Source organism: Lepisosteus platostomus, chromosome 26, assembly GCF_059453375.1.
Source record: "Lepisosteus platostomus isolate fLepPlt1 chromosome 26, fLepPlt1.hap1, whole genome shotgun sequence".
Taxonomy (NCBI): domain Eukaryota; kingdom Metazoa; phylum Chordata; class Actinopteri; order Semionotiformes; family Lepisosteidae; genus Lepisosteus; species Lepisosteus platostomus.
Window position 1 is genome coordinate 6,390,713 of NC_142636.1, and position 23,861 is coordinate 6,414,573.

At 43.5% G+C, this 23,861-nt stretch overlaps 1 protein-coding gene and 1 non-coding gene across 2 annotated transcripts in view; both read left to right on the forward strand.

Annotated features, from left to right (window-relative positions):
- The window catches only part of mtmr11 (myotubularin related protein 11), a 60,802-nt gene that overhangs the window by 29,755 nt on the left and 7,186 nt on the right, over nt 1–23,861 (forward strand). Inside the window, exons 4-13 of the mRNA XM_088621418.1 lie at nt 699–768; nt 6,405–6,544; nt 8,813–8,897; nt 11,471–11,618; nt 12,278–12,365; nt 12,814–12,902; nt 16,918–17,042; nt 17,887–17,965; nt 20,347–20,417; nt 22,931–23,103. Coding sequence (XP_088477544.1) covers nt 699–768; nt 6,405–6,544; nt 8,813–8,897; nt 11,471–11,618; nt 12,278–12,365; nt 12,814–12,902; nt 16,918–17,042; nt 17,887–17,965; nt 20,347–20,417; nt 22,931–23,103 — 1,068 coding nt within the window. The remainder of the gene's footprint in view (nt 1–698; nt 769–6,404; nt 6,545–8,812; nt 8,898–11,470; nt 11,619–12,277; nt 12,366–12,813; nt 12,903–16,917; nt 17,043–17,886; nt 17,966–20,346; nt 20,418–22,930; nt 23,104–23,861) is intronic.
- LOC148639842 (U2 spliceosomal RNA) lies at nt 22,290–22,473 on the forward strand. Its single transcript, XR_015930742.1, has one exon. It is a non-coding gene; the product is annotated as a U2 spliceosomal RNA (small nuclear RNA).

The following is a 23,861-nucleotide window of genomic DNA, read 5'->3' on the forward strand; positions in this document are numbered from 1 at the left end:
TGTAGAAGTGGCTAACACAGGCGAACTAAGTAGAAAACCAGAGACCTGTCCGTACAGAGCTTATTACTGTTACTCTCCCTTCTCCAACCTGGACAAAAGACCCGTGGTGTAGAAACACAGACAGCTACAAAAGCAGGTGTTATACGCTGATATTAATAAGCAACGTGAATATTTTATTTCTGAAATTCATTGCAAATGATCAGTATGCTGATGTCTGCGAAAGAGCCGTACACTCTAAGTATTTGGACATGTTTGATCAAGCATGTCCATGAGCAAAAAGCTCATTAGATATAGGCTGGGAGGAAACACACTATGCCGTGTGGTAATGCATCTCCATTTTTAGACTTAATTTTTATACAGTGATATCACTGAAGCCCATCTGCTATGTTTTAGTTGAAACCTCCTATGATGATAGCATAATGTAACATTTAGAACAATTACATACAGTATAATTCACATGCCCTCATATCTTGATCAGAAACCCAAGTTTAAAAAATCCTTTAAAAACCTGATTTCTGGAGAAAGCTCCAAAGGAGAATCCAGTAACCTAGTTTTCCTGAGTCTGTTCAAAGTGATTTATGCTGAACTCCATCCACACAGAATTTTCTCCTGTGCCAGGCATACTGTATCTTTCAGAAATCCCCCTGATATGCTTCCTCCTGCTCGCTGTTTAAGCCTGTATCTCTCTCCCTCTTCAGGACAGCTCCGATCCTGTGCTCCTTGGAGAACATGACATAGCCCTGGCATCCATAGAGAAAGTAGTGGCTGGTGAGACTCCTCTAAAACCACACCTTTACTCTGGTCTATAATCTACGTGATGTCCCACTCTTTTGTTTGTTAGTATATTGTGTATTATTTATTATATTGGTGTTTATATACTGATGGGAAAGAGGAACGCAACACCTCCTCCACACTCTGGCCCTCCCGTCTGCATAGAAAAGGCTGAAGAGTGACTCGTCTGTGAAGAGGACCTGATGCCACTGCTGACGAGTCCATCGCAGCCTCTGTCTGGCCCAAACCAGTCGTGTGTGGTGTCTAGGCAGTGTGAGCAGAGGGCCTCTGACAGGTCGCCTTGCTCTAAGGCCAGCAGCATGGAGCCTCACTGTCCTGTCACTGGTGCGGGCATTGTGTCTGCTGTCAGCTTCAGCAGGAGTACGGGGGCAGATCTGAAATGATCTCTCAGATGGACCAGTCTGATGTGTCGGTCCTGCTCTGGTGTGGTCACTCGAGGGTGACCGGATCTTGGACGGTCATCTGTCCTGCCGGTCTGCTGAAACCTTCTCTGTTGGGACACAGTGGAGCGGCTCACTCCATAGTGTCTGGCAACGCTGGCACATGACAGGCCTGCCTGCAGCATGCCAATGGCCCTCTCCTTTGCTTCTGATGACATTCGAGGCATTATGGACTGCACAGCAAACTGACTAAGTGTGGCCTTTTTCTTGCATTGACCTAAGCTTTGAATTAAGGCCTTTTTAAAGGTGACATGATCAGGCATTGTTCCACCTGGACCTCGTTGGGTAAAAGTGCACCTAACAAGCTTTTGTGTGACTGGCAAGTTGCAATGCCTCACTGCACAAGCTGTATTGCTGGTCAGAGGGCTTAAAACACATTGACAACTTTGTGTGTCATGAGAACATAAGCTATAACTATAGTATTCTCATTCCAGAAAATGTTGCGTTCTTTTTTCCATCAGTATAATTACTTACTCCACCATAAGATGCTAATTGACAAAACATTGTGTCTTCACTAGATCTAAGCTTAGCGAAACGTTTTGTCCTTTGCGAATAGGACTGTGTTTTTCTTTTATTAACCATAATTGTGTGAAATATTGCAGTTTTGATTATTGTACACTACATCTCTGTTTTGTTGGCAAGAATACTGAGGGGACATGTTGTTCTGCAGCTTGTAAAAACAATTGCACAGGTCCATATACATTTATTAACAAGTGAAATGCAGGACAAATTTAGTTAAATGGACTCTGGAACTTTGCATATGGATGAGTTGGAACACACAAGGGAAAAGCTTGCTTAATTTTGTAATTTGTAGAGTTTAGTGTTTTAACACTAGATTAACAGAATTGGGCGAAGCTATATTTAAAGGGATAAGTACTTTGTAATAATTCCCCATGTCAATTATTTCAGTTTCTCCTACTGACATTTTAATTGGTTTCTCCCAATAATAGAGAATATAGAATAGATTAGTAGAGAAATATATATACAGTAGTACCTGAAGAAGGCTCCACAGCCGAAACGTTGTGTTCTCTTTCTTCTTTTTTTCAGCATGGAATAAATTACTTGTTCCTTTGCAGCCTACGCATGCTGACGTAGCTACCCACCTGAACTACTATATACAGTAGTAATATATATATAGTATATAATATAGTATAATAGTTTAGTATAATATAATATATATAGTATTATGGCAGCAGGGTGACAGTAGTTAACTTTGATCCTTGACTTTTGACCCTGGATTCAGTTCCTGTGGTATTACAGCAGCAATAACCCTACTTGAACTTTTATCACATTTTACTGTGTTACAATACAAAATTATAATTTAACTGGGATTATTTGCTCTTGACCAACAGAAAATACTGTCAAAGTGAAAACAAGATTGTACAGATCCTCCTATATTAATCAGAAATAGAAAATAACTGATTGCATATCCAGTGGCCCCCAGTTTATTCATAACACTGATGAAATAGAAACAGAGTATCGTGAAACAAAGATGTCCAGATTGGATGATGCGTCTGGCTTAAAAGTTTCCACTATGTTGTTTTACTTTGTCATAATTAAAGTACAGAAGAGGTTTATACACACTCTTGTAGTCTGTATTTGGTGAATCCTTCTGTAATAAGAGTTGCACTGTAATGGACGCTTGGGCCTCTTGGCAGAGCAGAGGGAACCAAGTGTTTGGTACCTGTTAGAGTTCAGTGATTTCCCCTGTATTAACAAGGGCTGCTGGAGCCATAGATGCAAACCAACCCCAGAACATCACAGACTCCCAACCTTCAATACCAGTGTACTTCACAGTGGGCATGAGTATTGTTTAATGTGAACATCATCTTTTTTCCTCCAAACGCAATGCTGATGAGCTTGTCCAAGTCATTTGACCATTGTTTCAGTTGTCATTCAGATGTAGTTTCAGATGTAAGTTCAGGACAGCTCTCAGTGTGTTTCTGATTGACCCTCAAATGCCACAGTACAACAGTGTCCTAAAAATGCTGGTCTGTCATGAAGATCTCCAGTTCTTGCTTCCCAAAGCCCTTGTCTAGGACTGACATACAGTTTTAACTCTTTTTGCTAGAGTGGGATTATACCAGTTTTCTAACTATTTCGAACTAATGGGTCCACTATAGTGGAAAACGGTCAAGAAATTGAGCTTCTTAAAGACCAATCCCACAGCTTGTGGAAGTGATGAGCCTTGGCCTGCAGTCTTCAGCGATGCCTCTAGCCTTAACCAAGATGACACTCCTGAATGTCTCCTTTTATACCCCAGACAAACTGGAAACTTTCAGAGGCTGTAACGTTTCACTGTGCTTTCGAACAGCAGGACTTCTTGGATTTCATTTAGAGGAATATTCTCCAGGTTTACCTGTGGTGCTTTTATTAATGTATTGTACAACTCTTGCCCGTCTTCCATCTTTCCTTTCACCCTGGAAAGCTGCTTCATCGCCACCACTCTCTTCATTCAACAACCATTCCTCTGTGATTCCAATTACATCATAGTCACCAGCTGATCTGTCACCTTCTGTCTGGGATTGTGCTTCTTACACTCCAGCATTTAGGTGTGACTTGCCTTTTGATGTTTTGTTTTTCCCTTGGGTACTCATGTCTTTACTGTGTTTATTTTCCTTGTAGATTTTCTTTGGGAATCTTCCTCTTTCCTCTAAACAGTAGCTCAATAAAACAGGGAATTCTTTCCTGATGCCTGACACAGTGCTTGGTTCCCTTGTGAGGCTTTATGAGCACTACTTTGTCAATGGACTGGCCTGTTTTAATTTTTATTTTCATGTACTGCTATTATCCCTTAATACGGCAGTAAAGGAAATGTTTACTGTGGTAAAGACATAATGTAAATGAGTGAGGTGGAACTGAAGCCTCGTGAAAGCAAGTCAAATGTGTGACTGGACAGTGGGGAAAATGTGCAGATTCATTCTGGTCAGCTCTTGTAAGTGGCAGTCTGTAGAGGAATAGAAGAATGTACGTTTTTTCTGTGGGTTCTCTTCATGTTTCCTTAGCCAGTAGTGGTTCTAAAAGCAGCAGATCCAGAACTGATATAGACATAGCAGAGATGATACTGATATTAATGCTAATTCCTTATACTTATATAGCGCTTTTCTGGACACTCCACTCAGAGGTCTTTACAGGTCATGGGGGATCCCCTCCACCACCAGCAGTATGCAGCCCCACCTGGATGATGTGCCAGTACACTCCCCACACACCAGCTCTCAGTGGGGAGGACAACAGAGTGATGGAGCCAGTTCAGAGAGGGGGATTATTAGGAGGCTGTGATGGGTAAAGGCCAGGGGGAAATTTGGTAGGACACCCCTACTATTTTTTTAATGACCACAGACAGTCAGTACCTCAGTTTTACATCTCGTCCACTGTAAATATACTTTTTACAGTATAGTGTCCCTGTCACTACACTGAGGCATTAGAACCCACAGAGACTGCTGGGTGAGCGCCCCCTGCTGGCCCCACTAACACCTCTTCCAGCAGCAGCCTCAGCTTTCCCAGGAGTCCCCCCTCCAGGTACTGACCAGACTCACACCTGCTGAGCTTCAGTGAGCTATGAGCTGCAGGATGAAATGGCTGCTGGCATAGGAAGTACTAACAGAAGTAAAATTCTTTATTAAACACTTACAGTTACATTTTTGAAAACTTATAGTGTTCATTTTTTCACACTGAGATCAGCTTTTTTCTAAAAGGGTATCCCATAGTTAGAAAAGCTTGAAAGCCCCATTTCTACTGTTCAGGCTGGTTCCAGTCAGTCTGGCCCACAATGTGACAAATGTAACAGGGCTCTCAGAGCACTGAGCGAGTCCAGAAGTGACCCCCGCCCCCGAAATCTAGACAGTGCAGACGACCCAGCCTTTCAGTGTGGCATAGTTATCCGCTGTCTGGGGTTGGTGATCCCAGGAGCGCATAGCCCACGAGCAACCGGGTGTGAGTCCCCACAAGGGTAGTGAGAGCTGTACTCATCACAACAGGGCTTCATCATAGTCAGTAAGCGTACAGTTACTAGGACAGATGAGCTGCTGAAGTACTGCAAGATATTGTCATTGGAGTGTCCCTTGTATAACCAATGGGACATAAGTCGCAAGAGTGACTACAAAAGTAGCAAAGGAAACTGCACCTGCAACTCTTAGTGTAAAGGACTTAACAGCTGTTCTCAGCTAATAATGAATTAGAATTGAAAGTGAAGGTCATCATGCGCTTGAAGAGGTCAGCTGTAAGGATGGGTGTTACGCCCCCAAGTGTCTAGGGGTAGAGGGGTGTAACATTTAGGATAATTTTTGGAAGCAGGTGGGTTCTAGTGAGGGGTTACGAAGCTTGATAACATGGGTTGATGCAAAGGTGATTAATTATAAGTTGAAAAAGTGACTGGTATGAAATAAGACACAATAACACTAGTGTAAGGAACTACAGTGGTGCCAAAGAAAAGAAAATAACAAACAAAATGGAGCTGGCTAGGAACGTGAGGGAAAGCTAATCTGACTACAAAAGAAAACCCGAAACACACGGTCTTCGGCGTCTTCAACACCCTAGCTAACCTCCACTGACTACCCAAAACAATACAAGACAAACGGCAGTCACCCGTACTAAACTAGTGACTAATACAAAATCAACTAAGTGTTTAGAATGTACCCAACAACCTAAGCTAACCTTATACACAAAAGTTCACACAAATACACAAGTGAACTAGGAATACAAATAAGGGAAAACAAGAGTAATCAACAGGAGCAGGGTACTAAGAACACAAAGGCTGAACACGTTAGGGCAAGGTAATGGCGAAACAAGGATAAACACAAACAAACGAAAGTACAAAGCCGAAGCTATACGAAAATCCACACACGCAAAGCAAAACAACAAACCAACAAAGCCAAAGCAAAAACCAAAAGCGAAGCGATAACCAAAGCCGAGCGGGACCAAAGTCAAATGAAAGGCCTCTTCCTTCTGAAAGCCCCCATGTTTTATACTGTATAAGATGCAGTCTGATTGGCTGAGAAGCTGATTGATGATGATGTCATATGGAAACAGTGGTGTAATGGTGGGCCAATGGGGGAGGGAGAACAATCAAAGGTCAGCAGTGTGGAACATAGCAAAAACACACATAGACCACACACTGGGACGTAACAATGGGTTTATTTTGTTAGGCTAAAGCACATGTCTTGTTTATTCCAGTGGGGCCCTCCAGAACAAAGATTGTGACTCCCAACTCCTCTCTCAAGTTCATTCCCGAGGAGCTGATCCTGTACTGCCGGGATCTGCGAGTGATCCGCTTCCAGTTCGACCGCCTGACGCCTGAAACCCAAGCAACAGAGGTGAGTTCGGACCTCAGATCCGCCCTCTGGAGTCAGGCCAGTGACAGGCACTGGCATTCCTGAAGAACAATGTTTCGGTTGTTCTTGTGTTCTGATATAGCTGACATCAGATGACATCACTGGATACATCTATTCTACTAATGCCTCCTAACATAGAGGGTGCATTTTGTCCCTTGTGTTGTCCCTTTCCAACAACTGCATGAAACCTGTGCAGATTTGTACAGTGAAATGTGACAAACATCCGAATGTGGCCATGGATATCACAATCAAGTGCACACCTGCATACGAGTGGACACCTCTGACATTTGTGCCTGTTGGTAAATAGACAGAAGTGAAATAACTTTGGTCTCATTTGTATGTGTAGAAAATGTTAAACGGAGGCACCTCAAGCATGTGTATTGTTCTGCAAATGAGTAATATGATTTGATTTAATGAGTAATTTAAGTTGATTTGATTTCTAAGCAATTGGCACACAAGAGGAACTCACACCAACTAAGCAATTAAAGGTTCATTTTTTCACTCAAATGTTTTGAGAAAGGAAGGATTTTAATCAAAGTTATCTGGAGGCATTTCGATTTCCAGTCCTACTGTTACTAAAGTACTGAAAGTATGGTTGGAATCCAAGTTTAGGATTATGAGAAAGTACAGTAGAATCATAAGATAGGTTGCAATTTGCAGGTGACGTTTTGGCTCACATTTCCCATTTAATTGACAGCAGCAAATTGATATAAAGGACTTGTCCAACCAGCTCTTGAGGAAATCTGCTTCAACAAGCCGGATGGCTTGTTGCAGACACCTACAGTCCTTTGCAGATCAGTGTGTTCTCTTTTCTGATATATCTTTACTCCCTAGTGTCCACTCGTGTCATCAGGTGCTTGTTTAACAATTGGTTCTGATTCAGTCCTCTTTTGTTGTCGTCATTGATACCTAAGGTTTTATATGATGGTATAAATCTTCAAACTCTTCTCTTTTCAAAGCTCATGAGGTTCTTCATCCTATTATATTTTGTTATATGTAGTATGTTATATTATAATTGTTATATTGTTTTATATCATGGCATTAAACTTGCTGACCTTGATTGAACTCCCATTTTTCTAACATTGCAAATAAAACTTTATTTAAAGTATTCTAAAAGCAACAATAGCAACAAGCCAGGATGTCCTGCTGGGACAGATTAAATCATACCACTCTTATAAAACATCAAATCCCATAACAGTGATTGAAACAGTGAAGTAATTGGTAGACTGATTGTGTGACCAACTGTGGAGGCTTCACAAGTCTTCGGATCATCATCTAACTTAAAAGGTGACAGTTCATGGACTAGCGGCCAGCAGCCATATCACCCTGCAACTCACAACTGTCAGTCCACTGAAGCTCAGCAGGTGTGAGCCTGGTCAGTACCTGGATGGGAGACCTCCTGGGAAAAACTAAGGTTGCTGATGGAAGAGGTGTTAGTGGGGCCAGCAGGGGGCGCTCACCCTGCGGTCCATGTGGGTCCTAATGCCCCAGTGTAGTGACGGGGACACTATACTGTAAACAGGTGCCGTCCTCTGGATGAGACGTAAAACCGAGGTCCTGACTCTGTGGTCATTAAAAATCCCAGGATGTTTCTCGAAAAGAGTAGGGGTGTAACCCCGGCATCCTGGCCAAATTTCCCATTGGCCTTTATCAATCGTGGCCTCCTAATAATCCCCCTCTATGAATTGGCTTCATCACTCTGTTCTCCTCCCCACTGAGAGCTGGTGTGTGTTGAGCGTTCTGGTGCACTATGGCTGCCGTCGCATCATCCAGGTGGGGCTGCACACTGGTGGTGGTGGAGGGGAGTCCCCATTATCTGTAAAGCACTTTGAGTGGAGTGTCCAGAAAAGCGCTATATAAGTGTAAGCAATTATTATAATTATTAGTGCATGTTACCCACTATTTTAGTCTATACTGCTTTACAGGAAAATAAAACTGCAAAAAGAAGAAAAAGAGCACAGGCTCAGAGATCAGAGAATGGTGTTGTTAAGTACAAAATCAATAAAAAAATGTATATCTGTTGGATTCCACTGCTAGAAAAAATGATGAGGCAGAATTTTATGTTCTAAGGAGACAAAGATCCCAAATACATTTTACCAAGAATTTGAAAAACATTGTTCAGAAAGCTATATTTGCAAAATGAGAGAAGGCCAAAGCTCAGCGAGTGCCTGTCCTTCAGGGGGCTGATTTCCAGAGACCACGCCCACGTGCCATTGTGTTTAATCTGTTCTTCTGTCCTCTCCAACACAGATAACGTGTGCCATTGCAAAGACCTACCAGCCTCTGAAGCCTGGTGCCCTCTTCCTGTTCCAGACCGCAGCCCTGGGCAGTGTGGGTAAGTCACCCAGGCCAGAGGCCGTCATGTGCGCCCTCTTGCACGGCCACCAACGCACGGATAGATGTCCAGAGCTTTACTGTAGCGAAGGAGGCCACAGGCTCTGTTTCGCCTGTGTTCCCAAGCCTTGTGGACACATCAAAAACAAGGAAAATCAATCAGTCAGCTCCATCCACCTATAGATGATCGTGTCCATAGTGAGTGTGGTCAGTGAGGAATCAAGGGGTCTTTACCTTGAACGCAGAGAAAAACGTCTGTCCCTGAGACTGCGTTACTATCTTCTGCCTGGGGCTGGATTTCTTTTGTTTCTTTTTCATGTCTTGTTGGCTGATCTTTTTTCTAGTTTCTTTGTATTCATTTCAGACATGAATGCTGTTTTTGTGCTTTAGAACAAGAAGGACACTGAACAGCACTGGCATTCGCATGTCTTCAGTTATTTAATGCTTTGTTTCATCGTGAACCGATTACAGCAGTTCTTTTGATGGTTGTGCTCACTGGGTCTTCTGCATATGACAGCAGCAAGTCCTGCAGATTCAGAATCCTCTAGCTTGATCTAGTCCAACTGACACTATTGGTGGTCTCCCTTCACTGGCTTCCAGAGAACAGAAGGACTGATCCCAGTTTTAACACAACTTTGCACCTTCGTATCTCAGTGAGCTCCAGGTTTATTTTGGCCAACATGCATCACTGGGTGTCCAGACTGTCATTTGTTATCCTAATCCATCGAGGACCTCTCAGGATTTGGCCCTTCCAGTCTCCTTGATATAAAGCACATCCTCATTGCTAGATCGTTGCCAAACATACAGGGGATTAGAAAGTGAAAATTCTGCAATAAAGTTACAAACAGGAGAAGACCATTTGCCCCATCTTGTTCATCTGTTTGCTAGTAATAATAATAATAATAATAATAATAATAATAATAATAATTGCTTTCACATTATATAGCACTTTTCTGGACACTCCACTCAAAGCACTTTACAGGTAATGGGGATCCCCTCCACCACCACCAATGTGCAGCCCCACCTGGATGATGCGACGGCAGCCATAGTGCACCAGAACGCTCCCCACACACCAGCTCTCAGTGGGGAGGAGAGCAGAGTAATGTAGCCAATTCATAGATGGGGATTATTAGGAGGCCACGATTGGTAAGGGCCGATGGGAAATTTGACCAGGACGCCGGGGTTACAGCCCTACTCTTTTCGAGAAACGCCCTGGGATTTTTAATGACCACATAGAGTCAGGACCTCAGTTTTACGTCTCATCTGGAGGACGGCGCCTGTTTACAATATAGTGTCTCCGTCACTATACTGGGGCATTAGGACCCACATGGGCCGCAGGGTGAGCGCCCCCTGCTGGCCCCACTAACACCTCTTCCAGCAGTAGCTCCTTGGTCCAAGGCTCTTGCCTTGCATGAGCAGCCCCAGGGAATCTGCCTCTACACTTAGGTAGGCACTTTGTTCAGGACCCCAGGGCAGTTTTTCAGACACATGATTCCTGATTTCAGCTCTAAAGTGCCTCCACTTAGTTTCCAGCCCTGTCCTTGGGTCATAGGTACAGTGCTGGCCCTGACGTAGTCTCGAAGGAGGATGACTTTGTTAATAGCTCTCTGGATGTTAAATACTTGTGTCAAGTTCCTTGTAGTCTCTTCTGTTCAAAACAAAAGAGATTCATAAACGATAAATGCAAAATGGGAAACGCTGAGCTAGAAGAGCCTTCTTATGAGAGAGATTTGAAATATGCTGAAACAATAAAAAATGCAAACAAAATGTAAAGCTTTATACCTGTAGTAAAAAGAGTCAAATTAAATATTATGTACAATTTTAGTTACAACTTTATAGAAAAGAATTGCTGCTCTGGAATCAGGGGGCGTAGAGGATTTAAAGGAATGTCCTGCACAGATGGTCAAAAGATCGGAACCTTTTGAAAAGAGAAGAAGAGAAGACTATTAAGCAATGTGATGTATTCAAAACCCCTAAAGCCATTAACAAAGTCCACCCAGTGGACTTCTTCAGAATTACACAGTGAAACACAAACCAAGTGGAAACTACACGGAAGTGCTTTTTAAAGCAAGAATAACTTCTTTACCCAAAGGGTTGCAGTAGTATGGAACAAGCTATCCAGCCCTGTGGATGAAGTCAGGGAAACAGCTAGATGTGATCCTTGGATCAATGATCTACTGGTTTGTTACCTTTCTCTTGTTCTGATGTTCTGCTTTCTTTGTGACCAGGACTGCAAGTAAGATGAATCTTCTCTCCTGAAAGGGAAAGCTGATCCTCCTTGTCTTAGATTAGCGCTACTGAATTTGTGGCCCTTCCATTCTGCTCCATTGCAGTACTTCAAAGTAACCAGCTCCTTTATTGCTTTATAAATCCTTCTTATGGTCAATTAAATAATCAAGGAACTCTTGTTCCACAGTTGTGTAGTGGAGTGGAGGGTTTGCAAGCTGAGCAGACCTGTCTTTGATTCTGCAGTCCTCTGGAGATCATGGAGCCAGGTGTTCAGCCAGTGACAGGAATGATGGCTTATTTGAGGTACAGGGTGCAGACAACTTCACTCATGCTGTTGTCTCACAGAGATGAAGCAGTTCCTCAGTAACCGCCAGAGAGACCCCCAGATGAACTGGTTCGAGGGAGCTCGGGACTGGGAGAGAGAGCTGGAGAGGACGGGTGCCACCAGCTGGAGGGTCACTGCCGTGAATGACCGCTTCGAAATGGCTACCAGGCATGTCCTTTTGACCTTTGACCTTTCAGAGCCAGTCCTCCCCAGCAGCTGTGTTTTTCGCTTGGAAGCAGAACTAAGGAAATTCCATTCACTTGATTCAGGGACGAAAATACATTTTCTTAGCTGCAGGCCCTTGTAAGACAGCCAGTCACCAGGTTCTTGTTATTGCTCTCTGCTTGTTATTTATGGGAAAACTGCACAGATCCACACATGGAGTGAAAGTAAAGGTATGTAAGGATTTTGAGTTGATTTTTCTGCTTCATCAGGATAGTTTGGACAAGAGCCTGCAGGTCAGATAAACCTGATTACAGTCATGTTGCTGTGCAAAATGATTTGCATCATTCTTCTTGAAACCGAAAGACTAGTCAGCCTCCTTGCACACAGATGTGCACTTGAAACAGTGCAACTTTTAAGGCAGGCTTAGCAGGCTTAGGTCCTATATAACCACAGTCCTTTGGGGACTTAAAATTGACATCTACAGTGTAAATGCCAGTCTTTTGCATGGATTTCTGCTCAAGTCCAAGCTCACAGAGTTTGGTGTGTTTGTCACCTCTGTCCTCGGTGTTGTGTTGTGTCATGTGCTGCACACCAGGTTACAATGTCCTCATTGCATGTACCACAATGTTTCATTTTTCTTTCCTTTTTTCTTTCCAAATCAGTCTGCCAAGGTTTAATGTTGTCCCGCAAAAGATCCTGGACACAGAGCTCAAAAAAACATTTGCTCACTTCAGTGAAGGCAGGATTCCTGTGAGTGGTGTTTGTTCGCTAACTGTGAATGGATTCATGTATTTAAATGGCCCTTCCATCTTGAATGGAAGACTGTTGGGTTCGTGCTTGCTCTGTGCTGGATGTTTGTTTACATATTGTCTTAGTCAAAACTGTTATCTTAGTATGGCCGAGCTAAGTATTTTCAAAAAGTGGAAATACTGTATTTCGATATTAACTTCCTGTTCTTCACTGTTCTGGTAATTTAAGAAATTTACTTTGATTTTGCGTTTAACAAATAACATTCACTAAAATTTCTTCAGGCTTCAAATTCGGAGTTCTAGATCCACTCAGGATTTGCAACTAAAAGTAGTACAGGCTGAAGTGGTGGCGGCTGTAAATGTACAGTATCTGTAGGCTGCAGTGCACTTGACCTGTTTCATTTTTATGGCTCCGTTTCAAGTAGAATAAACTGGCATCTCTCTGACAGCGCTGGTGTTGGCACCACCCTTTGGGCAGCGACCTGCTCCGGATGGCCAGCTTCCAGAACAACATCTACCACGAGAAGGATGACATCAGGTGGGTCGTGGGGCATCCAGGACTAAGGAAGGGTTAGGAGTCTCTGTCGGCTCCCAGCCGGCAGAAGCCATGAGCAGTTTGCAAACCAAGGAAATCAAGTACAGTACTTGGCTCGTAGATGGTTTGTGGGAATATCAAAGCCCTGAATTCATCTCATGGTTAATGTGAAAAGAGTATGAAATCTAACAGGTCATCCATGATTATGCAAGTTGCTGCCACAACCCAAACTAACCCACCCATCCATTCCCTAACTGCTTTATCCGATTCAGGGTTGCGGGGGAGCCAGAGCCTATCCCAGCAAGCAATGGGCACGAGGCAAGGTGCAGCAGGCCATCACTGAGCACATATAGACACACACGCACACTCACACCAGGGCCAGTTTTCCCAGAAGCCAGTTATCCTACTAGTATGTCTTTGGACTGTGAGAGGAAACCAGGTCACCCAGAGGAAACACAGCCAAACACTAGCAGAGCATACAAACTCCACACAGATTGCAGCATGAGAATTGAACCCAGAGCCTCACAGAGCTGTGAAGCAGAAATGCTTACCATTGCCAATACCATGCCAGCCTACTATGAATTATTTTTAGTTAATAAGGGGATGCTGAAGAGAAGACTGCTCTAGTGATGGCTGGTGAACAGTGTAGAAAAGGCAGGAGTCAGGTGCCCACAAACACATCTGAACTGAGCAGCTATCTTCAGCTCTTTCATTCTCACGCAGCCTTTGCAATGCCATTAATTTTAAAGTCTCCCAACGGACGTTACAAATTTTTCAGCTGATCATAAATTGCTGATTAAATTATTAATTTAACCGATTTCTTTTTTTAGTGTTAAGGTGGATGTTTCCCGTTTGTTTCTTAAATAACTTGAAATTACACCTTGATGTAACACAATAAGAAAGCATGTCTTCCTGTGAATAATGGCTTCATCCACTGGAAGAAGGAGTTAAGAAAAACGCGTTCCTGTAGTTGTGCTCCTGAAGGTCTGTGTGGTGTCTTCATTGTCCAGTAAAGCAGAGTCTCTGAATATGGGACTCCAGAATGCATTTAGTTTGTTTTGGCAGAACTTATCAAACTTGTGGTTTGCTTGCTATTACTCACAGTATTTTGCTAGAGACTTCATGGTGACAGATTGCTCATGCTTCCCAAACCTTTGTATCACGTTTCTGTATTTCACTTTTTTACATAGCTTGCTTTGTTTTTAGGTTTTATCAGTTTTATGAAATATAAATGTAGGGCACAGATTCGGACAATACAGACATTTTGTAGATCTGTTAAATGAATGTGAGGTGATGGGAGATGAACAGTGGCTGGAATAATACTAAGAAAAGTCTACAAAATCTGTGTTTCACCCAGGTAACTCCTCATCTCTCCTACAACTGGGCTGTGCAATGTCTACTCAAACACTCAAGTTGCCTGTTTATGACCATTGCCAGGCATTTTAAAGTGAGAACTAAGTCTTACTAAATTAAGAGATAAGATAAGATCATTTTATTGGCCATATACAATTTCTTGCATTAGGAATTTGTCTTTTCTCAGACCCCAGCTTGCTCTCCATGAGACACACAGACAGAGAGAGAAGCTTGGAGTCAGACCACCATTTATATAGCACCCTTGGAGCAGTTGGGGTTAAGGGCCTTGCTCAGGGGCCCAATGGAGTAGGATTCCTTTGCCAGCTGTGGGATTTGAACTGGCAACCTTCCAGCCACAGGTGCAGATCCTGAGCCACAAATTCTGCATGGAGTTTGAAACAAAGTATTAAGCAATACTGGAAACGTGGCAAAGTGTTGTGTGGTCAGACAAGACAAAAATGTGAACTTTTGGGTGTGCATGCAAATAGTCTGGCTCAAACTCAACACAGCAATCACCCAATCAACTCCTTCCTTACTGTCAAGCAAGGTAGTGGCAGCATTACTGTATGGTATTGGGCAGCAGGGACAGGGAAGCCTGTCTGGACCGAGGGGGAAATGTTTGGAGCAAATTGTGGACGTGCTATAGCAGAAAACACACTGCAGTCTGCTAAACACTTAATACTAGGATGAAACTTCATCTTTCAGCAGGACAGTGATCCAAAACACAAGATTAAGGCGACACTGGAGTGACTTAACAATAAGACAGTGCTTGAGCAGCCCAGCAAAGCTCTGACTTCGATTCAACAAAATATGTGGCAAGACCTAAACATTACTGTCGAAACAAATCTGACAGAGCTGGAGCAAGTTTGAAAAGAATAGATAAAAAGATTAGCTAAACTCATGCGAAAAAAAAAAACAACTCAATAGCTGTATCTGTTGTCAAATTTGTTTCCTTTTAAATAAGGTGTTCAAGAGGGTGAATGCATATACTTGTTTTTGGTGCCAATTATCTTCTTCCAACCCAAAGACTAACCCCCCAAAAATGCTCAGTTAAGAATTTAGAGTTGTGATTAAAATATTTACAAAACATGTGTATGTATCATTTGTCATTCATCAAAAGGGGGCACTGTAATTCCACGCTGAAAAGTGGAGAAAGTCAAAACAGAGTGTTGTGGCTGAAAGCGTCCTCGAATGATATGAATCAACCCTGTATACTGGTGCTACTGGTGCTTATAGGACTCTCATCACAGAACCAGTAAGATTTAGAGACTCACTTACCTAAATTAACAGTTAGATAGTCCAAAATTTGTGTGAATTTGGTTCTGTGAAACTGCTTCAAATTGCAAAGTGGAGGAATGAATGTAAATGTTACTATGACTGAAATAAGTCCAGTACTGCTGTCCCACAATAAATTGATAGAAATCCCTCCTAAAGCTGAGGTACTCTTAGAGACAAATGTGGCCTTTTCTGTTTCTGAAAGAGGAGTTCACTGCGGGTCTAGAGGCTATCCTTTTTGGACTATGCCTCTACATCTTGAGCTCGGCTTCCCTGCCCTGAAACCTCAATTTATGATCACCTCCATTGTACTATTAGATCCCACACACAAATGGCGAATCTCACGCTACAAACCCCTGTTTATCTTTTACGGGTGCTGTTGCAATGTATACCAGCTACTGCAGCACAGTGCATTATAATCCTTCACCTTATTTACTGTACCTGGGCCTGCTGAAACTGTATCTCACAGAGTCTTTTTGCTTCGCTATGCAATTTATTGTATGAGCTTTATCTTGCATTTTCTGTATAACCTTACCTTATGTAACTTGTTACTCGCTACCTTATGCAACTAAGGTTGCTGCTGGAAGAGGTGTTAGTGGGGCCAGCAGGGGGCGCTTACCCTTTGGTCCATGTGGGTCCTAATGCCCCAGCGTAGTGACGGGGACACTATACTGTAAATAGGCGCCGTCCTTCGGATGAGACGTAAAACTGAGGTCCTGACTCTCTTTTGTTATTAAAAAGAATCCCAGGGCGTTTCTCGAAAAGAGTAGGGGTGTAACCCCTATAAATTGATTTTATAATATAAAATCAAATTTTATAGCGCACTATGGCTGCTGTCGCATCATCCAGGTGGGGGTACACACTGGTGGTGGTGGAAGGGATCCCCATTACCTATAAAGCGCTTTGAGTGGAGTGTCCAGAAAAGCGCTATATAAGTGTAAGCGATTATTATTATTATTACTGTTACCTGAGAGTTCCCGACTGTCCTTTATTTAATACAATTACAGTCTAACCCTAATTACCCTGGAATAAACTGCTCTTCAGATTATTGTCCTAGTGCAGAATGCATGTGAGACGTATGTGACTGAAAACAGGAGGCTGGGTGGTGCAGTGGTTATGGTGCAGGACCTTGTACAAGAGATTCCTGGTTCTGCATGGGTCACCCTTCTTCCTTGTGCTCTGTCCTGCCGGATGACATGGAAAAGCAGAGTTCCCGCTGTTTCTGTGACTCAGTAGCTTGTAGTTTCACTCCGAGCCTTTGTAATGTGCGCTCTCACATCCAGGACTCGTGAAACTGACTCCGCTCTGTCTGTACACTGCAGAGGGGTATAAACAGAGGTCAGGTGCTCATCCCTCTTTCCTGTTTTGCCATTTCTGTGCCCGGCCTTAGGAACCTGGAGGCCATGCTGTTCGGCAGGCAGCAGCAGTGTGTGGTGGTGGACCTGGGCGAGGACATGCCCGTGCCCCTGGACGTCCAGCTGGCACACACCCGGCTCCGAGCTCTCTGCCTTGGAGGTAGGCGCCATAGCTGGTACCTCAGTTGCATGGCAAGTGCCAGTTTCAGGCACTTTGACATGAGTTTGCGAAGTTTGGTTTTCTCATCGTTTCTCATTGCTGCTGTCCGTTTTCTACCCCACTGTGAGTGTCCCAGCTGTTTCTGCTTTGGCCATTTTCTATTTATATTCTTAATTGAATATGGAATCCTAACCTGCCGGCGATATTTGTTCAAGAGATTTGAACATGAGAAATACATTTCAAGTGTGACTGAAACTTTGAAGAAAAACCCGTTAAAAAAATGGATGTTTTATATTTCTGTTGAAATAAATAAATATTTTTCTTTTGGTTTTCAAACTCAGCTCGGGGTCTGCTTTTGTTTAAGGCCCAGTTTGAGGAACTGAGCATTTTTGATGTAGCACAAGAGGACCGTTGGATTCTTAGTATGCAAAAGTACCCAGATTAACTGGTTAAATATGTTTTTGATTGACAGTGTTGACTGTCATTACAATATTCCGTATGTTTAATGAAGAAGGAAGCCACTATGATCATCGACTTTTCCCCACAAAAAAAAAAATCTGGCTTTTTCCTACGGTGTTATATTTGTCAGACTTCTGTTTTTGTTTATATGTTCAGATTTGAATCTGATTATTTTTTAACATATGAACCCAAAGTCGGACGTCAACATGGAAAGCTTTGTGTGTATAGTTGGGTACTGCTCCAGTGCTGGTCTCCACCTGTTTTCAACATCCCCCCTCAAAACAGCAACTCTGTTATAATTAGGCCTAGAATCCCTTCCGGGCTCATCCTCATGACAATCCCAGACTTCGTCAAACTGACTCCCTGCTCTTTCTCCTGGCTCCAGATATTTCCGCGTCCATCACGGTGCCTGATGAGAAATGGCTGTCTGCGCTGGAGGGCACACACTGGCTGGATCACATCAAGTAAGATCACAGTCTTTACAACACGGGAAAGGGTGCGAATGTCAGGAGTCCCTTCTCTTGCTCAGCTGCTCAGTTAGTCCAGAAATCTCTTTTTGGAAGGACTTTGGGTAACATCCAGTTTTCTTCTGTCTGATGTGTCTTTTAGGTCAACCTAGAATTACAGGTCATTCTAATGTTGAAAATATTTTCTTTGTGTAACTGGCTTTGATTAGGTTCCATCCATTATAAGGAGGCAACTTGATCCTGGTAGGTATCGCAGCTACCTGGAACCTCTCCCAGAATCACAGGGTGCAAAGCCATTGCAGGGGAAACAGGTTCAAAGCTGAAATTGAGTCACTGCAGTTAACCTAGCCAGCGTAAAGCCTTCCAGAAGGTGGGAGCAAACCGGAGCACCCTGCTGAAAACTCACGGAACATGCAGAGAACATGTAAACTCCATACAGAAAGTGCCCAGTTATAGAATCAATCCCAGGAGCCAAGTGCTGTAAGGAAGTGAAGAAGCAACACTGTGGCACCGTATTGCCCTCAATTGGTTCTAAACACCGACAGATCCAACTGTTCGTTTCTCTTCCTCTAATCTGTCTTCTTTGCATTCTGACCCCTAGGCTTGTGTTTCTCTAGCAGTTCTCACAACACTTGTTCTGGGAAGGCTGAACCATCAGCCTTCTGTTGAGCAGGGGGCGCTCACCCTGCGGTCTATGTGGGTCCTAATGCCCCATTATGGTGACGGGGACACTATACTGTAAACAGGTGTAACCCCGGCGTCCTGGCCAAATTTCCCATTGGCCCTTACCAATCATGGCCTCCTAATAATCCCCATCTATGAATTGGCTTCATCACTCTCCTCTCCTCCCCACTGAGAGCTGATGTGTGGGGAGTGTTCTGGTGCACTATGGCTGCCGTCGCATCATCCAGGTGGGGCTGCACACTGGTGGTGGTGGAGGGAATCCCCATTACCTGTAAAGCGCTTTGAGTGGAGTGTCCAGAAAAGCACTATATAAGTGTAAGCAATTATTATTATTATTAATTATTATTATTTAAGACTTTCTGGAACTTCTTTGGTAATGTTATACCAGAACAACATCATGGGTAGAGTTCTAGACTGATTGATGAGCCATTCTTTCCAGCATCCCTGTGAAGTCACATCCGTGTTATTGATCTGCCTGGCTCGTTGCTGTGTTTCCAAAGAGACCTGCAGTTTGCTGGAATATTATAAGAAAATAGAACAGAGTTTAATTTACTGCAAACTGGATACACTTACTGGATACACAACTCGAAGGTTGTTTTTTGTAGATGCACAGACATCAGGATAATAAAACATATTTTAAAATGTATTATTTCGTTGAGCTGACTAACGTTTTCTCTAATGCTTTTGCAAACTGTTCATTGTTAAACTCTTTTCCTCATTAAATGGCTTCATTCTGAAGACAACCACAGCATAATTGTATTTCCTCAAATCAGGAGCAAAACTTTAGTCAATCTGAAACACTCTGTTACATTATTGAAAAAAAATGGTCATGAAATATGACGGTCACATTTCCTGAATATATTAAGGTTGCCTAAGTTTTAAACCATCCCAGCTGCGGTAAGAACCTTTAACTAAACAAAAGCTTTCTGTGTTGGAAAAACAAAATTAAAAGGCAAACAGATGTGTTGGATAGGTAACAGGTTTAGTCTGACATCTTTAAAGACACAAACTGAAAGGATGATATCGTATTATGATGATTTCTGCACAAATACAATGTTAATTCTGAAAAGGAGTTGTTTAGAATTAAAATGTAACACATTAACATTATGTTTTGTGGGAACAATTTACTGAGCCATGTAGTGGGTGGCAGGGTGGTGAACATTGCTGTCTTGCAGCGCTGGGGCCCTGGGTTCAATTCTGGACAGGGGGTGCTGTCTGGGTGGAGTTTGCATGTTCTCCACAGGTTTGCGTGGGTTCCTCCAGGTGCTCCGGTTTCCTCCCACAGACCAGAGACATCCTGGCAAGTTAATTGGCTCCTAGAAAAACTGCCCCCGAGGTGTGAGTGTGTGTCTATCCTGTGATAGACTGGCATCCTGCCCAGGGCGTACCCTGCCTTGCGCCTGTTGTTTGCTGGGCTAGACTCTGGCTCCCATCGTGACCTCAAATGGGACGAGATGGGTAGAAAATGGGTGGGTGGATCATTGTAACACTGCAAAAGGGGGAGCAATAATTGTGGTTTCCAAACCTCTAAAAATGCACCACTGAGCCGAGAGCTTTCATTTCAAAGGCTGGGAAATTAACTATAAAAATCAATGCAAAGTGACTTGTGTTCCATGGTGAAGAACTGCAGAGCAGAGTTGCAATGACTAACTCTGACTCCAAGGTAGGGAATTAATGGGACTCTCTGTGCCCAGGGCCTGTCTGAGGAAATCCACAGAGGTTGCCTGTCTTCTGAGAGACGGCCATCTGACTGTTATCCTCCAAGGTAAGAGAGAGAGTCGTTATGATCTGTGAACCCAGGGAACAGCATCTGAGAGGAAAAACCGAAGAATGTGGTGATATACTGTATGTGAACATGACTTGTGTTAATGTGGAGTAAAACGTTCTGAACACAACAGAGGGGGAGGGAATTTTTACGATCGTGATCATAATAATGATCACAGTTTGTACAATGGAAGTATCCGGATTTTACAGATAACTGTAACCAAGTGAAATTACCCATATATATATACTTAAAATGATCCAGTGCAGTTAAGGGTACATTTAAACTATTAAAATACATAATAAAGTACACTACCATACAGTATATGTGAATAACAGCAAAGTAAGCTACATCAGGGTGCTGTGGTGGCTCTGTGGCTGTGGTGGCTCTGCGTCTGTGGCTGGAAGGTTGCCGGTTCAAATCCGGCGGCTGGCAGAGGAATCCTACTCTGTTGGGCCCCTGAGCAAGGCCCTTAACCCCAACTGCTCCAGGGGTGCTGTATAAATGGCTGACCCTGCGCCCTGACCCCCAGCTTCTCTCCCTGTCTGTGTGTCTCATGGAGAGCAAGCTGGGGTATGCGAAAAGACAAATTCCTAATGCAAGAAATTGTATAGGGCTAAAGAAGTGATCTTACGGAGTAAGATTATGTGATTAGATAAAGAAAAAACCACTCATAATTCTGGACTTGAAGCAAGAGGAATAATTCATATAAAATACAGGATATCCGGCAGTGCAGCAATAGTGAGAAATTTCAGGCCTCAAGGCTGACAAGCTGCATTTGTCACAGGTGCAGTTTAAGACATTTCTAACAAGTCGCATTTAACCAGTCAGGATTTCAGGAAACATTCCAGTACTCACCAGTAGATGGCACTGTAGTCCATGTATTTTTTATGCCTTCATGTTGGAAAGCCAGCCTGGCTTTAACTTTGGAGGCCGGATTAATTCTATTTGCTGTCTCAAAACAAATTTTCACTATTTATAACTTATTGTCAGACTCTACAATTAACTGGGAAACAATGCACAATAGGAGGTTATTATATTTGCTCATCTATGTATTTTTGTAGCTCTTTAGTAACCAGCCTGTTATTAAAAAGAAGCAGTTTAAAGAGCCTTAAAGACACAGCCCTGTTGTAGTGAATGGTATGGCACTGTGCTGTGCAATAGTTAGGTTGCCAGTGTTTCATCCTATGTATGTTATTCCTCCTATAACCATATCAAAAAGTGGCCAGCCTGATCAGTACCGTTTAGAATTAGAAACAGAAGACATGCTTCAGAATGCATGCCTGCAAAGTGTGTATTGAGTCAGCTGTCTTGGTTTAGATTACGTTAGGTATACCAAATCTTTGATCTTCAAATTTAAAGCTGTCCAGAGAGGCAATGAAAGATCGCTTTTCGGCCTTTTGGCTATGTAAGAGTTGGGCTGATAGGGAAATAGGATCCTATGCAGGACTCAAGACTAAGAGAAAGACACTAAGCTCAATCGCTAGGCAAAAACGAAAACCAGAAGGCAGGTGAGTAGGTCTGAACACAGAGAGACAACGAGGAAGCAACAATCCAAAAACACAAGGCGAAATCGAATCCAGGAAGCAGGCGAGTAGGTCAAAACACGGAAGTATAACGAGGAAGCAGCAATCCAAATCACAAGGCGAAATCGAAAACGAGAAGCAGGCAAGGAGATCAAAAACCGGAGAAAAGCAAGAGATAAACGCGCACTAGGGAGCTTGAAGAGAATCCGCAATAGTGAGCGGGGAAGTGAGGAAAAAGGGGAACTAAAATAGAGACGGGAGAGAAAGGTGATTGGCGTTTACTTGCGGCGTGAGCTTGTTCTACAGGGTGTGCGCGTGGGAATGCAAGAAGGAACAGAGGCACGAGTGGAATGCGTAACAGGCTAAGATCAAGTGTAGTTTCTGTTCTTATCAGTTTAATATCTGATACGTCCCCCATCGGGGGACCACATATTAAACGGATTTTTGGAACAGGGAGCTGGATCAGGAGCTTGCGCCATCCTCGCCACGCATCGGCCCGGTATTGCAGTGCCTCCGGGAACGGTGCATTACCTCGGGCGGAGTGGTGGCTCTGTGGCTCAGGATCTGCACCTGTGGCTGGAAGGTTGCCGGTTCAAATCCTGCAGCTGGCAGAGGAATCCTACTCCATTGGGCCCCTGAGCAAGGCCCTTAACCCCAACTGCTCCAGGGGCGCTGTACAATGGCTGACCCTGTGCTCTGACCCCATGCTTTTCTCCCTGTCTGTGTGTCTCATGGAGAGCAAGCTGGGGTATGTGAAAAGATAATTCCTAATGCAAGAAATTGTTAAGGGTTAATAAAGTGATGTTAAATAAGATCAAACCTTTTCTGGTTTTCTTCTCTCTATTTTGGACCGTGCCTTCTTTTTCTTGTGTTTTTCATGACGGCAGACACCTTGCGCACTCAGTGATAACTGGTATTGATTCTGAACGTGTTATCCAGTACGTTGGAGCACACATTCGTGTGACCAGAGGCACTCCTCTATGTCCCCAGAGCCGGATGACCGGGACCTGAACTGCGTAGTGTCCAGTCTTGTCCAGCTGATGTGCGATCCGCATTCCCGGACCCTGCTGGGCTTCCAGAGTCTGGTCCAGAAGGAGTGGGTCGTGGCTGGCCACCGGTTTCTGAGTCGCTTCAACTACCAGAAAGACAGTGACAAAGAAGAGGTGAAAGACCCCTCTCATTCCTTCTTTTAGTTACAGTATGGCGGTTTAGGCCCCAGACAGGGTTTAGCTTTATAGATATGATGAATAGTGCTATGGCATACTGCTGATGGGAGTTTACAGTACCGAGAATTTGGGATTTTCCCAGCTGTGCTGTGGCTGTGCCATGCTTTGGTGTGGTTTCAACATGCGTTCACTGTGCTTTTGTGACACTGCATCATGGGAATGATTTTGGTGCTCAGTTCAGGCTTGGAGAAGCTGTTGTGACAACAGTTTAAAACTGGGGTCCAACTGTCCATACTACAGTTCATTCGCACATTGGTCACCCAGAATAATGCATTTGATACCCATCAGACAGCAGCTGAGGAAGACAGAATAGATGTTGTATTAGTATTTAGTGAGCGGTATCTCTTTCAAACCTTCAAGAAGCGCCACTGAACCTTGTGCCAGGCTTCTGGCAGCAGCAAACGTCTTGCAGTAAGTGGCTCAAACAGAGCATTTCCAGTCTGGCCTGGGCCCATTCTTCAACAAAAACTCCTTCACTAGACGTTATGGAAGACGAAACAATGAGTCCGACTGAACTGTGCGCCCCTCTGGTTCCTCTGGTTTTCCATAGGATTGAGATTTGGGATTGTTCTGGCCAAAGAAACATAATGGGATTTTGTCCTCAAGTCAGCCGTGCGTGGCCTGAGAGAGTTTACTGGGGTCTCTACATTCTTTACCAGTTCAGTTAGTCAAAAACTCAATGTGCACAAGTGCGC